Source organism: Mus musculus, chromosome 13 (genome assembly GCF_000001635.26).
Source record: "Mus musculus strain C57BL/6J chromosome 13, GRCm38.p6 C57BL/6J".
NCBI lineage: Eukaryota > Metazoa > Chordata > Mammalia > Rodentia > Muridae > Mus > Mus musculus.
The window spans coordinates 34,062,489-34,078,731 of NC_000079.6; the positions used below are offsets into that span (position 1 = coordinate 34,062,489).

A 16,243-nucleotide genomic window follows, 5' to 3' on the forward strand; every position below is an offset into this window, starting at 1 on the left:
GTGTAAGTGTTGCATGCATTAACAGATTCCGCTGCAGCAAGTGGTGGCAAAGCTGGCTTTCAGCAGCATCACCTCATGCAGCTGGCAGGTGTGTGCTGCCCAGTGACTGGAGTGTTGCGCTTCAGAGACCCAGTCAACTGGTGGCGCTCCCTTGGAGGAGAGCAACCCCCAGCTGAAGAGAAGGGTGGGGCCGCGTGTACTGGATCCGAGCCAGCTCAGTGCTCTAGCACCTTCCTTTCAGTACTGGCAGAGATGGGCGGGGAGTGAAGGAAGAAGCTGCCAGGATGGATACCCAGAACCTTCGGCACCACTGACTCTAAGTGCAGCCTCGTAACAGTCCCAGGCAACTGCGGTTATTGCTGTTTGAGAATGAAGCTCTAGCTGGCAAGGAGCCCCCAAGGTGTGACCATCAGGAGTGTCATGAAGACACAAGCACTGAAGACTTGCTTGTGTTCCCCATACAGGCTAACTTCACTGTGAAGTTCCCACAGCCCAAGGACTGCCTAGGCTTCAGCCACTGAAGCACAAACTCAAGGGGAAAGGCTGCAAATGCCGGAGAGCATCCACGTGACCGACAGGCTGGCTTTGTAATATAAGACTTGTGGGGCGTTCGTTCGCTTATTTGATTTCTCTATCATTTTACATGAATAATGAACTTAACTCAAGAAACACTGTTCGTTTACTAGTAGAGCATCAACATAAGCAGACAGGGCATAGGTAAAGAAGAGCAAAGCCTAATAATGTTGATACTGGAAGAAATCCCAGATCAGGTTGCTTCCACTGATAGAAAAGTCAAGATGCAGAGGGGCGTGTGTGTCAGTGGATTACAAAACACCTAAGATAACAGAAAAGCCTTACTTTGGCTTGTTGTAGAGGTTCCAGACAATGAACAAGTGGTCATATTGCTTTGCATCTGTGGTGAGGCAGCCAGTCACTTCCCAAGTCAGAGAGCTGAAGGGAAGAGAGGATAGGCTAGGGTTCCACAATCCCCTTCAGGTATATGTCCCCAGTGAATAAGGACGTCCCACAAGGCCACATTCTGAGGCTTTCACTACTTCTTTTTTGTTGTTGCTATTGTTGTTTGGTTTTGTTTTGTTTTGTTTTGTTTTGTTTTGTTTTGTTTTGTTTTGTTTTGTTTTTTTGAGACAGGGTTTCTCTGTATAACCCTGGCTGTCCTGGAACTCACTCTGTAGACCAGGCTGGCCTCGAACTCAGAAATTTGCCTGCCTCTGCCTCCCTCCCAGGTGCTGGGATTAAAGGTGTGCACCAATACACCTGGTCTTTCACTACTTCTTAATGGCACCTCTCTAGGGACCAAGCCTTTGTTGCCTTTTGCAGCATTGAAGTCCAAAGTCTAGCAGCAGCGCATCTCTGCAGAGTGGCTATGCTAAGGCAATTGACTCCTACGTCTTGTCTCTCAGGTAACATCTGCCGGCACTTGCTGCCCCTGGTCCAGTGCCCTACCCTCATTGTGCATGGGGAGAAGGACCCATTGGTCCCCCGCTTTCATGCTGACTTCCTTCTCCAGCATGTGAAAGGGTCACGGTGAGTCTTCTTACAGCTTCACGACTTCTGGGCACCACAAAGCCTCTAAGGAAATAAAAGAAGCCCTAGGAAGGAAAAGAAGTGGGAGAAGGGTAGTTTAGGATACGGTTCCTCATTTGGTCAGAGAGTACCACAGGCACAGAGGAACTGAGCTATGAGCTCTGGGGATCCTCGGCAGAAGGATCCTAGTAAATGTCTTTGAGCACAGTGAGGCCAGTGTGTTCCCAGGCACTGAGTTCTGTAACAAGAATATCACATTACATTTGTAGCAAGAACTGGTAACAACTCAGTATGCCTTGGGATTTTTAGTTCATTTAAAAACAATAACAATAAAAATATTCATAAAGCCAAACCAAGAAAGCAAATTATCCTTTGGTTGCCACCCATATAGATATAGTCATATTCTGTATTCAGCTCTGAAATGTTTCCTCACTAAAATTATGTTGTAAAACTTTACAAGTCATAACCACCTTAAATATGTAGTCAGCCCCTCCATGTGCCTGAGTCCCCAAAGCTCAGAAGGGAAAGCTGGCACCCTAACAGCTCCACTGCCTAACAGTGGGCTTCTCTGGGGATTTGGAAATAAGGGGAAGGGGTGTTCTTATTCCACAACAAAATATAATTACATAGCAATTCATATATCTAGGTCTATATATATGAACTATATGCATATATTTATAATTTTACATTTAAAGACCTCTCTTCATTTTTCACATTCCACTACATTTTTCTATATCAGTTCAACCTTGAGTTAGGCAAACACAAGAATATGAGCAGAAATAGCAACTGCTTTGGGAAGAGTATAGAGTAAGTGAAAAATTAAGGTAGAAGTTACATTGAAACTACACTGTGAGTAAACATGGAGGATTTTTACAAAAATTTAGAAGTCCATAATAAATATGGCATTTTCAAACTTGACTTTTATAAAATTATAAAAATACAAGCCATGGTTGTGGCACAAAATTCAAATAGCTTATTTTCTTATTAATCTCCCACTTGTTTTCTGTGCACCTCTGGAGTGAGAATTTTGGTTTCTTTAAAAACACATAAATATTATAAGAATGTGTTTTCATTTTAATCCCAGATGTGGGGTATGGGGCTGCTTCAGACTGTCCACAGCAGCTGACTGTGATTTGCCCCATGCTCTAACAGGGGCGTGATTTTGCCAACTGAAGATAGTGGCGCATGCCTTTAATCCTAGCACTTGGGAGGCAGAGGCAGGCGAATTTCTGAGTTTGAGGCTAGCCTGGACTACAGAGTGAGTTGCAGAACAGTCAGGGCTACACAGAGAAACCCTGTCTCGAAAAAGCAAAAAAAAAAAAAAAGAAAAAAAAAGAATATAGTTTCTGAGAGTGTGTGACATTGGAATTCTGGGGACCTCTCAGAGGCTATTTAAATGCTAGGGCCTGAGAGGAGGGGCTAGTTGGCCAACTGGTAGTTGGATGTAGTTTGTCAAGTAGTCATGTTCATAAAGATGAAAAGAAGAAATTAGATATTCTGTTGGCAAGATCAAACTTGCCCTAAGGAACTTGATGCCCCTAATCAGCAGGAAGTAGTATAATGATTTTTTTTGTCTCCTTTTCCCTCTATTCTTTTTTCTCTCCTATCAAGTGTTAGGGACTTGAAAGGGAGGAAGAAGAGGGGTGGGAAAAGGTAGAAAAAAAAGAACCCACAAATAGCCATAACTTCAATGATACACCTCAGTTTCTATGTTTTTAATTTTATATATTTAGAGGGAGCAATGTGATGTTTCCATGTAACGTTTTCTATTTTAAAAATATTTTACTTATTACACTTCACTACAAACTTAGGGAAAATTGTTCCATTTTGTAGATGAGAACAGATGTTAAACAGTATTTCAAGCCATTTAGTTGGTAAACGACAAGTCCTGGATTTTCCTAAAACATATTTTTTTCACCATAGCACAACTGCCTCTTATGAACATACCATTAGAGAGATGCTAGGTGGCCTAGTTAATTGTTTTCTGCTTCAGAAATGATGGGTTTTCCTACTCTGACCCTCTTTATAAATGCAGAGACTTCCCTTAAAAAGCTAAGCTCATTAAACATCTGTCTCTAAAATGGTTTGGCCTAGGAATTCTATTCCAAACCTATCTCCTAGCAACAGAATACATCAATATTGAAGAAAAATATGCTCTTCCTGTGCATTTGGTGGAAAATCATTTTCTTACACCACTATCCTTTGGAGCTGACGGGTTGGAGGTAAAATGTTATTAGCAACGGTTCTCTAAAAACAGTCTGTATTTTCCACTCCTTTTGCTAAAAGAGCCTTTTATGTTGAGTGGGAACCTACCAGAGCACGACTGGCTTCTTTGGGATCCCAGAGAAAGGAACTTAGTTCAGAGGACAGCTAACCCCTGCTATGCACACCAGTAGCACACCTTGCCAGACATGCCTTTAACTATACTGAAAAGCACTTTCTGTGCTCACAGGTTTTTTCCAAGAAGCACTTGCTATGTATGAGTCACACCACTGGGGCTTTTGCTGCCTTGGAAGGAGACCAGCCTCCAGCTTTGCCAGTCTGTCTCCCTCCCTTCTCTTTTCTCTCTTCAGAGGAGAGGAATCATAGCCTCTCAAAAGCAAAGAGGCCTTTGTTTTAAGGTTTTAGTTTTAGGCAGCTGCATTTCTCTCCAGGAAGCTATTGTGTAAAACCCATGGAACAAAATACCCATGGAAGGAGTTACAAAGTTCTGAGCAGAGACTGAAGGAATGACCATCCAGAGACTGCCCCACCTGGGGATCCATCCCATAAACAACCACCAAACCCAGACACTATTGCAGAAGCCAACAAGATTTTGCTGTCAGGAGCCTGATATAGCTGTCTCCTGAGAGGCTCTGCCAGTGCCTGGCAAATACAGAGGTGGATATTCTCAGCCAACCATTGGACTGAGCACAGGGTCCCCCAATGAAGGAGCTAGAGAAAGTACCCAAGGAGCTGAAGGAATTAGCAGACCCATAGGAGGAACAACAATACGAACTAGCCAGTACCCCCAGAGCTCCCAGGGACTAAACCACCAACCAAAGAGTACACATGGTGGGACTCATGGCTCTAGCTGAATATGTAGCAGAGGATGGCCTAGTCGGTCATCAATGTAAGGAGAGGCCCTTGGTCCTGTGAAGGTTCTATGCCCCAGTATAAGATAATGCCAGGGCCAGGAATCAGGAGTGGTTGGGCTAGGGAGCCGGGGGAGAGGGGAGGGCGTAGGGGATTTTTGGAGGAGAAACTAGGAAAGGGAATAACATTTGAAATGTAAATAAAGAAAATTTCTAATTAAAAGAGAGAGAGAGAGAGAGAGAGAGAGCTGTTCTGCCTGCAGCAGTGAGGGTGACAGTCCCTATCTTTGGAGTCCTCCTGCCCCGACCCTAGTCTCAGGGCCCCTGCCTAGCCAGACCTCCCTCCTGGCTTCTTGCCTGTCTTGTCTGCCATCCTCTGGGTGGACACTTCCCATTAGAGCCAGCCCAGCAGCTATCTGGAAATCTTGTCAAGTGTTAATTGGCACCCATCATATCTAGAGCTGGTGTGAAGAGGCTCTTGGAGGCAACAGAGCTGGACTAACTGGAGAGAATGTGAGTCCACAGCAAGGTCAAGCCACTGTGCTGTGAAACAGCTAGCTGGGCTGCTTCAGTGAAGTTAGAGTTTCTGTCTTAGCTGTCCTCTCAGAAAGACTTTCAGCTCTACAGTAATATCAGAGCATCCCTAGGCTTTCCATGTTACAACCATAGGCTTTCCATGTTCAGTTCAGAGTTCACTAAACTACATGAAGCTCTCACTCAGCACTTTATTATGAACTAGGGTCTGTGACATAGGAGATGATTTTACCCAGCTATACGCTGATGTAAACATTCTAAGCATCGTTAGGGTAGGCAAAGCTAAGCTGTGGTCTGTGGTGTTTAGCAATATAGATATATTAGGTGCATTTTTGTTGTTGTTTTGGGTTTTTTGTTTGGCTGGTTTTTTTTTTCTTTTGTTTTTCCAGACCAGGTTTCTCTATGAAGCTCTGGCTATCTTGGAGCTTTCTCTGTAGACCAGCCTGACCTTGAACTCAGAAATCTACCTGCCTCTGCCTCCCCAAGTGCTGGGATTAAAGGTATGTACCACCACTGTCCAGCAGATACATTTTTAATTTATGGTATTTCATTTTAATTTTTTTCTACATTGCTGGGGATAAGGTCAGGACATTCTATCACTAAGCAACACCCCCAGCCTCAATATTGTCAACATATGTCAGCTTTATGAAGACAGGACTCTATTACAACACAAACATTGATCCTCTCTAGTTCTAAGTCCAGGAAGGGGCTATTGACAGAATCCTTGCTCCCCTGCTCAGAGACAATCTTTCATCTGGTCCTATGACCCACTTTGCCTTTTTTATAAGGTCATTAGTCATAACGGATCAGGATATAACCATCTTTTGAACAAAGTCATGCCTTTAGAGATACTGAGATTTTCAGCATGTGAAGGGGATGGGGATCATTCCATAAGTGGTTTTGAGGAGGCTTCAGATATCAGGAATTAACAAAAACCAGAATCTGCATTTCAGCTCCAGCGGCAAACCTCCATGCCCCTTACTCCTTCCTGCTTGTCCAGTACCCTTATCCTTCACGTCATAGCTCAGCATCTCCCCCTCGGGGAAGCTTCCTTACCCCCACAGTCACATGATTCCTTATTCATACCTTTTTAAACAACGCTCAGCATGTGATTTGATTTTTATCCCATTGAATAGCTCTCTCAGATCTAATCTAGCATATTTTAAAGCCTCTGTTGGGGGAGGGAGAACGTAGAAAGAGAGAAAGGCAGAAAGCATGTGCAAAGCAGGAGCAGTCACACAGGTGACTTTGCAGTGGCCCAGGCACATGGTCAGGCAGGCCTGGGAGCAAGGCAAGCAGGAGAGAACAGGGGTAAAATCAATGTTTACAGAAGGACACTGCAGGGTTGTATCAGCCAAAGGGAGAACCTAAGGGAGAAATCTCTGGGGATAAAAGGGTGCTGAGTAGCATTTGTGACATTGGAACTAAGAGCACTGGAGTGCCATTTGACTGTGTGCCCTAGAGCATTCATTGCACATGACATCTCTCTTGTTTTCTGGTGTGTAAAACATGGGTGCTAGCTTCTCTAGCTGACCTTCAACAGATTGAACCAGCTCTACTCACACGAGGGAGGGCAATAATCACCTTACTCAGTCTATGGATTCAGGTTTTAATATCATCCTCAAACACACTCAGGCACAACCACAATAACATCCAGTTAAACACCTGAGCACCCTGAGACCCAGTCAAATTGATATGTGACGTTAACCATAGCTATGGGGAAGGGCTGATAGGCCTTTGCTCCCCTCCAGAGTTCTTGATCTTGAGGAGGCTTTCCTGGAGGTTAGAGGAGTTATGTAGCAGGAGTGGCCATCTGGGTAGGGGGTGGGCTAGTTACTGTCTTCTGGTCTGGGTCACTGAAGGGAGGGAAGCCCTCTTTCTGCTGCTTCTTTGGTTCTCCAAGTCTAGCCGCCAATGGGAGATGGTTAGACTTGCTAGATGCTCCCAGCTTGCTGGAGCAGTGTGAACTGGAGCATGAAGGTGGAGCCGGTTCACACTTTACTCAGCCAGATAGCAAAATAAGACCTAGGTTCTGATGGAGGGAGAGTCTGATGGAAGGCACCTGCTGCAGCCCGTGCCTGTATACCTCACCCTGCTGGGCGTTCCCAACCTCCCCACTCCCCGCCCCCATGACCTGATGACTTCTCTGTAAATGTTCATGGCTTTTCTATGCCCTCACAAGCTCTGAAATAATGGCAAGGAGACCTGGTATATTTATTAATAAGCATCTCATACTATAGCTGGGTAGGGTTCTCATCTGTTCTAACCCGACCATGCTGGCCTGGCCTATTTCCAGCAACATCCAAGCCATGTGGTGTTACCTGCCATTACCTGCCATTGTCATGTCTCTCTGGCTGCTCCTGCTCCAGCTGTCCTCTCCATTGTCTCCTGGTACCTCATTCCTCCACTCTCTCTCCCTCCTTTTTCCACCCAGGACCTCTTCACTGGAAGCCCTGCCCCCTTCTTTCCTGCCCAGCCAGTGACTGATCAGCTCTGTATTAACCAACCAGAGGTGATGGAAAACAGTTTTTACACAACACTGAGACAGGAGATCTCTGGGCACAGTTATCCGCATCTGAACACAAGCGTAAAACATTCCCCGACACCTCTGCCCTAGGAAGGATGGGAGAGCGATCAGCTAGAGTCCCCTGTTTGCCTCAAATAGAAATACTCCGGGCTGAGGCCTTTTTGACTCAAAAGGATCAAAGTCTGACCCTTTCCAGGCAAATCTTAAACACATTTCCTTAAGGGAAAAAAATGCCTACAGACAGTGCATATGCCTTACATGCAGTCTTTCTTTTGATCCCCACGATAGTCTCAGGGGTACCATTACTGGCATCATTTTTCAGGTGAAGAATGACAGCTGAGTGGTGGGGGAGGGGAGCTGTAGCTGCCAGTGCAGAGGTCATGCTGCTTCCATAAAGCCCTTCACCCACTGATGACCTCCATAGTGTATGTCCATTTTGGTAGCCCCAGTCGTCAGATCCCTGGAGTCTTGACAGGTTCATCCTCCGCACACCACAGTAGATAATTAACCCTGCAGAGCTGGTAGAAGTGCTCCGTCACGAGTGGGCAGGGGTCACTGCGGTGATTTAACTTATTTCTTCATACCTGACCTATGTTTATTAGATTTAAGAAAAGAAACTTCCCCTTGAGTTGTCTGCCCTCCCCTCGGCCCCCAAATGTCTAGTAGGGTAAAGTATGGGGGCAGTGCCCTCTAGCTTCACCAGTTGGAAGAAATGCATAGTTCTCACACCTTCCCGTCTTCTTAGGGCTTTCTCAAAGGCATAATCAAAAAAGCAAACATTCCATTTCTGAATAGAAAGTCTGTTATGGCCAGGCATGTCTGCATGGCTTTGAAGCTCTGCCATTGAGGGATGAGGAAAGGGTGTGTATGACCTGCTGCCGTCCACCTTCGTGATGGACAAGAGCCCCTCACCGAGAACCAGCCGCTTATTTCCAGAGAAAACCGAAGCTCACAGACTCTTCCTGGCCAATTTATAGGTTCACAAGAGACTGAGATTGTTGTCGTGCTCACTCAGAGTGAAGATGCTATAGCATGTTCTTTAGGCCCCATCACTACCAGACAGCACTCACAGCTTCATTTGAAAGCCAAGAGTGAGGACAAAATAGTAATATGGCAAGATCAGCATCTCATGCGCCATGACCAAGAGGGGCTGAGTCAGCAGAGCTCAGATGACCACTGGGTGTACCCCAACTTAACAGCTTCTCCCCGAGAGCTCTAGAATCTTTTTCTAAAAACACCACATGCTACATCCAGGACCCCTGCCTTACAGATAGGAACCTTGCAGAGCCCCTTCACTGACGTCTGAACCATGTGCTTCGTGGTAGGCTTTCCCACTAGTGTTCCTGGAGAATGAGATTGTTTGAAAGCCGATCAACGAGGCATGTGTAGCCTTTTATTGTCTGGGTAAGAACTGGGTCAGCAGCAGAGTAGCTGAGTGTTTCTGGCCGAGTGTTTATGCCTGGCTGTTCTGGTCCTGTTCCCAAGAGGATTCACAGGAGGCTCCACACAGAGTGACGGGATGATTTGCACTAAGAAAAGGCATCAAGGAGAATAATTTCCTTTATACTTCCATCTGTCCAGCCACCTACCCACCTATTCATGCATTCATCGAACCATCCGTCCATCACTGTCTGTCATACATTCATCCGCTGTCCACACTTGCATCGATTAATATACTAATACACCCATCTAGAATCTAAGGTAGCTTTCTCATGCCTATAACGAATCTCATGTTTACTTTCCCAAGATCCAGAGACATAGAAAAACTGTAGGTTTCATCAGGCTTCATAGCTAAAAAAAAAAGGGACCCACAGCTGTTTTTAATGGGATCAGGCAAATGGTAGAAACGGGGCAGAACAGGTGGCGGTTGAGTTGGCATCCCGAGATGTACTTCAGGATGGTTGGGTCAGGTTTTCCTGGCTTCTGAAGCCAGCTTAATTAAAATAAGTGGTCATAGTTTGGCCTATACGTGTCCTTCTGTTACCTCAGCATCCTGGGAAGCGGAGTCTTTTTGTGTCCTAAGACCTGCAGCTTTGAGCATCCCTGCAGCCCAATCCTGGCTGGTGCAGCTGGATTATCTGTGGGGCTGGTATACCTTATCCCTCTCCCCTTTTTGTACATTTATTTATTATATGTAAGTACATTGTAGCTGTCTTCAGACACTCCGGAAAAGGGAGTCAGATCTCATTACAGATGGTTGTGAGCCAGCATGTGGTTGCTGGGACTTGAACTCAGGACCTTTGGAAGAGCAGTCAGTGCTCTTAACCACTGAGCCATCTCACCAACCCACTTTATCCCTTTTAAGTAGCACATTTTAAGTCTAAATGTTCTGGTTATTATTACTAGGCATAATATTACAGTGGCCCCTAAAAGAGACCAACAGTATGTATTTCCTTTACATTTGAGTGTCTTGGTTGTCCCAACCCTGCCATAGTCACAGCGGAGTTGCAAGACACCCAGCATCTCCTGAGGAGGGCTGCCTTCCTACAGAGTCCTCCCACTGAATGGCTGAGAGTATCAGCCTTCCTCCTAAGAGATCAGAGAAGTGCAGACTGTAGTCATTGTGATTTTGCTCCAGTCTAATTCCTTTGACACTCAGTTGTCACTGTTGACAACATGGCTTGAACTTGGGCTTGACCACTTAAAAGCTTTGTTTAAACTTTATTTCTCCATTTTAGAAGCTACTAAGTAAAATATTTTTTTAAATCGTATTTTTTTTTTGAAAGATCGAAAATCATTCCCCTTTGACTAAAATCACATTAAATGGAAAAAGGCCTTTCCAGCACAGAAGGGCCCATCAAAGACATGATGTGGCAGCTGCAGAAATGGTTCTGCACACATGACTGCTGCTGAGCCCCAACACCCACCCCAAATTCCTAAGGCATTTCTCCTTCTGTCTGCTGGCCGCAGTCAGGCTTATTTGCTCTGCACTCTGAACTTGACAGGAGTCCTTAGAACCTTGGACAAAGGCTGCTGCTGGCTGAGAATTCCTATTTGGCTTTAGCACTATCACTATACAGATACCTCCCCCTCCCCCTCCCCCTCCCCCTCCCCCTCCCCCCACCACTCCCACCACAAAAAGAACTGACCTGTGCAAGTCAGTGAATCCTGACCTTCTCTTATTTTTGCCATCTTCTTTTTGAAGAATTAGGGTTACAGCCAATCATTATCACCCCTGTTATTCTTTAGTCATTTTCTCAGTAGTCTTTTAAAAAATCAAGTTGGTTAAAAATGGACTCTTAAAGTAATTACCAGGTCACTATCTCCATCATTTTCCAGTCAAACCATTTATGTCCCTGATGTGATTCCAGACATATTTTCACTGTTCAGTGAAGGAAAACCTTATGGTTTACCTTACGAGGTGGTCAGAACTGCCAAGGGAGTTCACCCCGACATTCACATTCTTGGAAACTTTATTTGGTTCTGAAAGATTCCCATCAACTGCTGAAGAGGGGAAAGCATTTTTAATGTATCCATACCACTGATCAAAAGTTTGCTGTCTCCTAGGTTGCATCTGATGCCAGAAGGCAAGCACAACTTACACTTACGCTTTGCAGACGAATTCAACAGGTTGGTAGAAGACTTTCTACAGTGAAAGTCCAGGAGACAGACCGCTGGTGTCCAGCAGATTCTGTGTTAAAAGATCATGTCATTGCCTGTTACCTGGATGCTCCAAAATGCCTTCCCTTGCTTTTGGCCTCGGCTCACAGACAGGCCTGCCAGGCTTTCTATCTTCCCTGCAATGTGACTCTATGCAAACAGGAAAAATAGCATACCGAAATCAGGTTATAGCTTCAATAGCTGAAGAAACATGAACATTTCCATTTTTAACATTAACTCTCTATCATCGTCTATGAGTAAGTTCTTACCATGATTTGTTTTCAAATAAAATTTATGGGAAACATTTGTAGTGTTCCTGTTTGCTATTTTAGGACTTCTTAAATAGAGAGCATACTTTTATTGCCTGAAAATTAAAAGCTTCTGCCTTAGTCCTAGACTTGACAAGTTCATACGGTATCTGGAATGCTAACAATTAAAACACTAAGCAGAAGTCCCATGATGGTTTCTATTTCAGAAAAAAAAAATGTTGAAGAGAAAAGGACCATAGATTTTATACACATGCTTTTTTATTCATATAGATTTCTGAGACAATACTGTGATCTTGAAAGAGGTTCACACTATTACATCAACAGTGAATTTCTGACAGAGGCAAACTGAGCACCATAATTTACAAATAGAAAGACCATGCTGGAGGACAACAGAAGTTCACTAAGGGTGCACACTGTATCTGAGAAGTTCTCAAGCCTCATCTTCACCCTCCTCCTCCTCGAACTCGCCCTGCTCATCAGCCGTGGCATCCTGGTACTGCTGGTACTCAGACACCAGGTCATTCATGTTGCTCTCCGCCTCGGTGAACTCCATCTCGTCCATGCCCTCACCCGTGTACCAGTGCAGGAAAGCCTTGCGCCGGAACATGGCAGTGAACTGCTCCGAGATGCGCTTGAACAGCTCCTGGATGGCAGTGCTGTTGCCAATGAAGGTGGCTGACATCTTGAGGCCACGAGGAGGGATGTCACACACGGCCGTCTTGACGTTGTTGGGGATCCACTCCACGAAGTAGCTGCTGTTCTTGTTCTGCACGTTGAGCATCTGCTCATCCACCTCCTTCATGGACATGCGGCCACGGAAAATGGCGGCCACGGTCAGGTAGCGGCCATGGCGAGGGTCGCAGGCAGCCATCATGTTCTTGGAGTCGAACATCTGCTGGGTCAGCTCGGGCACCGTCAGGGCTCGGTACTGCTGGCTGCCCCGGCTGGTCAGAGGTGCAAAGCCTGGCATGAAGAAGTGCAGGCGTGGGAATGGCACCATGTTCACGGCCAGCTTGCGCAGGTCTGCGTTCAGCTGGCCTGGGAAGCGCAGGCAGGTGGTCACTCCACTCATGGTGGCTGACACCAGGTGGTTGAGATCGCCATAGGTGGGTGTGGTCAGCTTCAGGGTGCGGAAACAGATGTCATACAGAGCCTCATTGTCAATGGAATAGGTTTCATCTGTGTTCTCTACCAGCTGGTGCACTGAGAGGGTGGCATTATAGGGCTCCACCACAGTATCAGAGACCTTGGGTGAGGGCATGACGCTGAAGGTGTTCATGATGCGGTCTGGGTACTCCTCTCTGATCTTGCTGATGAGCAGGGTCCCCATGCCTGAGCCAGTGCCTCCCCCCAGTGAGTGGGTCAGCTGGAAACCCTGGAGACAGTCACAGCTTTCAGACTCCTTCCTCACCACATCTAGGACAGAGTCCACCAGCTCGGCCCCCTCTGTGTAGTGGCCTTTTGCCCAGTTATTTCCTGCACCACTCTGGCCTGAAAGAGAAAAAGAGAATATTAGACAGTTAGGAATCCAGGGAGGTGTCCTTGGACTGTAGAGGAAATGGTAGAAGTGGCCTTAGAGAACATTCAGTAGTCTTTTAGATATACTTTTATGAGAAAGAAATATTGTCAGTGTATCCAGGGACCTCAAAAACCTTGAGGATCATAATAAAGAAAGAATCAAGGAAGAGGACACATTTTAACAATACTCAGTAGCTTCTAAACTTAAGCACAGAGAGCATTCTGTAAATACCCTTAATTAGGTATAATTAAAGAGGCAGGGAAGGCAGCTGTAAGCATTTGGGCTTCACCTTGGTCACTGAAGTGGTTGCCTGGCATCAGAAGCCCTTTGAAATCCCCTGCAGCCTGTAATGCCCTCTTTGAAGGCTTTCATCCCCTCCTCCCCTGCCCCCAGACACTGTTCCTCACAGAGGCCTTGCACAGCCTCTACCAGGCCCACACTCTCCTCTGAGCTGTCAAGAGTGACCACAGACATGATCTTGTCAGCTGCCTAGGTTAGGCCAGGACTTGTGGTCTGTGGGACACAGGCTCAGCTGGATGCTGCACACAGAACTGTAAAGCCCACGGCTGCTAGGAAGGGAGTGAGTCATCTGGCCAGCTCTCATGGAGCATCACAACATACCGAACACAAAGTTGTCTGGCCTGAAGATCTGGCCGAATGGTCCCGACCTCACTGAGTCCATGGTGCCCGGCTCCAGGTCCACTAGGATGGCCCGAGGTACATATTTGTTGCCTGTGGGGACAAGAGCTGACTTACAATTGGGCTTGAGAAAGGAGATGAATGTGGCAAAAGAATTCATTGCAGAAATCCCAGCATTGAGACAAAGGAGGAAAAAGAAAATGGAGACACAAAGCATGCAGAGGTCTTCAGGAATTATGAAGTGCTTTTTTAAAAAAAATGAATATGCAAAAAAACCATTTCCTTGTCTGCATGCTGGTAGGCTGCTTTCTCTGTCACGGTATGGAAAGCGAGACTGACATCCAAACTCTTACCAGCAGCTTCATTGTAGTACACATTGATCCTCTCCAGCTGCAAGTCACTGTCGCCATGGTAACTGCCAGTGGGGTCGATGCCATGCTCATCGCTTATCACCTCCCAAAACTGAAATGAAGACAATCCCACATCATGCTTAGAATCTCTCTGTCACCAGAAAGACAGCAGGGCAAGAGCCTAGTGGGCTGCGGGCCTCCATGTATTTGGGCAGCAGCTGCTGCTGCAGAGGGTCTTGGGAATGCGCAGTGCATCGGCCATATTATGACCACAGATGCAGGGCTGGGAGGAGCCTGGAGAAGGAAGTGGGCACAGCGGATCTCGCAGAACTGCAGAGGCAGCTGCTTTCTATCACTCCAGGCAAGGCTGAATGTTACACATACAGGCTGATGGATGGGAAAGGCAGAAGGGAAAATCAGGTGCCCCGCCCCCTGTGCCTCCAGGGATCAATGGCTGCTGGCACAGACTCCATGACAGCTTTCAACAGCCCAGTTTTATACCACTGACCTACATATTGGCTTCGGGTATTGACCCTGGCTAGGAATGTTCGGGGATGGGCAGTACAATCCTGAGAGGGCGTCTGGCAGCCCCGGGAAAAAGCTGGCCATCCTCAGGATGTAACCTCCATTGTGACTTGGCAGCAGGAAAGGGAGTGGGGAGGTTGGGTGGGCAATATGGCGGTGTTGAAAGAGACCATGTCCTTGTGCAGGCACCCGCCCACACCCATGTTAAATACCCATTGCTGTCTCCCCACTGCCGTCGGGTCTCACAGCCCCCATTCCAAGCAGTCTTGCAGAGAAAAAAGAGGACCATAATGTTTTATGTCACATCTAAACGAGCCCTTGTAAGAGAATTTGTCTAACACCCTCGTCTGTTGGCCCAAAGACACGCCTCTGTAACATCTGTCAACCCAATGACACTGCATTTTTTTCATTCAAATGACAGAAATATATATATATATATGAATTACATTTGACATGAGATTTTTTTCAATACATGTAGTGACCCCCCCAACCCAAATTTCAGACACGAAAAAAACCCAGACTAATGTCAGCTGCACCCCGCAGAAGGGCTGTGTCCCAAAGCAATGTAATGGACCTTAATTTAAGACACCCTTGTCGCACCAATCCTGGCAAGTTGGTCGGCTTTCAGGACCCGGCCCGCCCAGTAGCCAGCGGTGGAATGCGACACCAGCCGGGGCTCTTCTGGATCCCCTAGGCTCGGCCTGCTTCCGCGACACCCCCCCCTACCCCTCTCCCCACGCAACCTTGGGACCCTGACCGGATGGGACTACCTCATCCATTTCTTCCCTAGGGGTGAGCCCACCTTAGCGCCGATCTGGTTGCCACACTGGCCCGCCTGGATGTGCACGATCTCGCGCATGGTGCTGGTTGTAGAAGGGGTGGAGGCTCTTGCCCTCGGAGCAGTGCGTGGACAGAGGGCTAAGGAGCGCAAAAGACCAGTCGCCCTCCCCCAGCACCGCCTTTTATACCCGGGGACCGCCCAGTCCCGCTGACGTCATGGGGGCAGAGCCGAGGGGCGGCGCGGCTGGGACTGCGGCACCGCGAGAGGGAGCCGGGGCGCGGTGCGAGGTGCGGGGCACCCGCCTGTATCCAGCCTCCTAGGGTTATTACGCCCCCCCAGCCGGTCCTGCTGGTTTCCCCTCAGTGTCCACCTGAGGTGTTTGTCTACTGTCGAGACCTTTAGGTTACACTCTGGTTCTGCTCCCACACTGCTCATTTCCCACCACTCTGGGGACTACAGATGGGGCTCCTGCCTCCCCAGTAGCAGGACAGGTGTGGCCTCGCTCTTGGATATGAAGCCCAGAACTGAAAATGCATCTCTACTAGATGTCCTTTCTGAAAAAGGGTGCCTGCATCCTGGGCAGGACTTGAACTGCAGCCCGGTTCTCTCTTTCAAGTCTGCTTGGTAACTAAGGGCGAGTAGAAAGCCAGACGTGATACCGCTTGGGAGGAAAGAGGGGAGGATCAAGTGAGGGTCTGGACTGTTTCAAGGACGACAAGGATGCTATACAGGTCGATTGCTAGGTATAGAGGAGGAAGAGTGACGTTTTTCTGGTCTGGACTCTTGGGTCCTAAAAGCCTCTTAAAAGTCGAAATTTCTGCTCTCAGACACGTGTTGGAGCGAGAGAGCAAGGGAGGGAAGTGGAGGTAGCTAATATAGT

At 47.0% G+C, this 16,243-nt stretch overlaps 2 protein-coding genes across 5 annotated transcripts in view; one reads left to right on the forward strand and one right to left on the reverse strand.

Moving 5' to 3' along the window:
• Positions 1-11,586, forward strand: part of Bphl (biphenyl hydrolase-like (serine hydrolase, breast epithelial mucin-associated antigen)) — a 36,490-nt gene extending 24,904 nt beyond the window's left edge. For all 4 annotated transcript variants that reach the window (XM_006516736.3, XM_030247386.1, XM_006516737.2 and 1 more), the window contains 2 exons: positions 1,422-1,545; positions 11,188-11,586. In XM_006516736.3, coding sequence (XP_006516799.1) covers positions 1,422-1,545; positions 11,188-11,275 — 212 coding nt within the window. In that variant the 3' untranslated portion in view covers positions 11,276-11,586. The remainder of the gene's footprint in view (positions 1-1,421; positions 1,546-11,187) is intronic.
• A 203-nt stretch (positions 11,587-11,789) lies between these two features.
• On the reverse strand, positions 11,790-15,520 carry Tubb2a (tubulin, beta 2A class IIA). The gene is made up of 4 exons (NM_009450.2): positions 15,385-15,520; positions 14,061-14,169; positions 13,690-13,800; positions 11,790-13,040 (listed from the first exon to the last, which is right to left on the reverse strand). The coding sequence occupies exons 1-4, from the start codon at positions 15,439-15,441 to the stop codon at positions 11,980-11,982; spliced, it is 1,338 nt and encodes a 445-aa protein (NP_033476.1). The 5' UTR covers positions 15,442-15,520; the 3' UTR covers positions 11,790-11,979.
• Between the last annotated feature and the right edge of the window lie 723 nt (positions 15,521-16,243).

Excerpts from the sequence above, each read along its gene's own strand:
- Tubb2a (NM_009450.2), bottom strand. The coding sequence starts at position 15,441 with ATGCGCGAGATCGTGCACATCCAGGCGGGCCAGTGTGGCAACCAGATC. Across the intron at positions 13,801-14,060 it reads GTACTACAATGAAGCTGCTG|GCAACAAATATGTACCTCGG; the intron begins GTAAGAGTTTGG and ends TTGTCCCCACAG. Across the intron at positions 13,041-13,689 it reads GCCAGACAACTTTGTGTTCG|GCCAGAGTGGTGCAGGAAAT; the intron begins GTATGTTGTGAT and ends TTTCTCTTTCAG.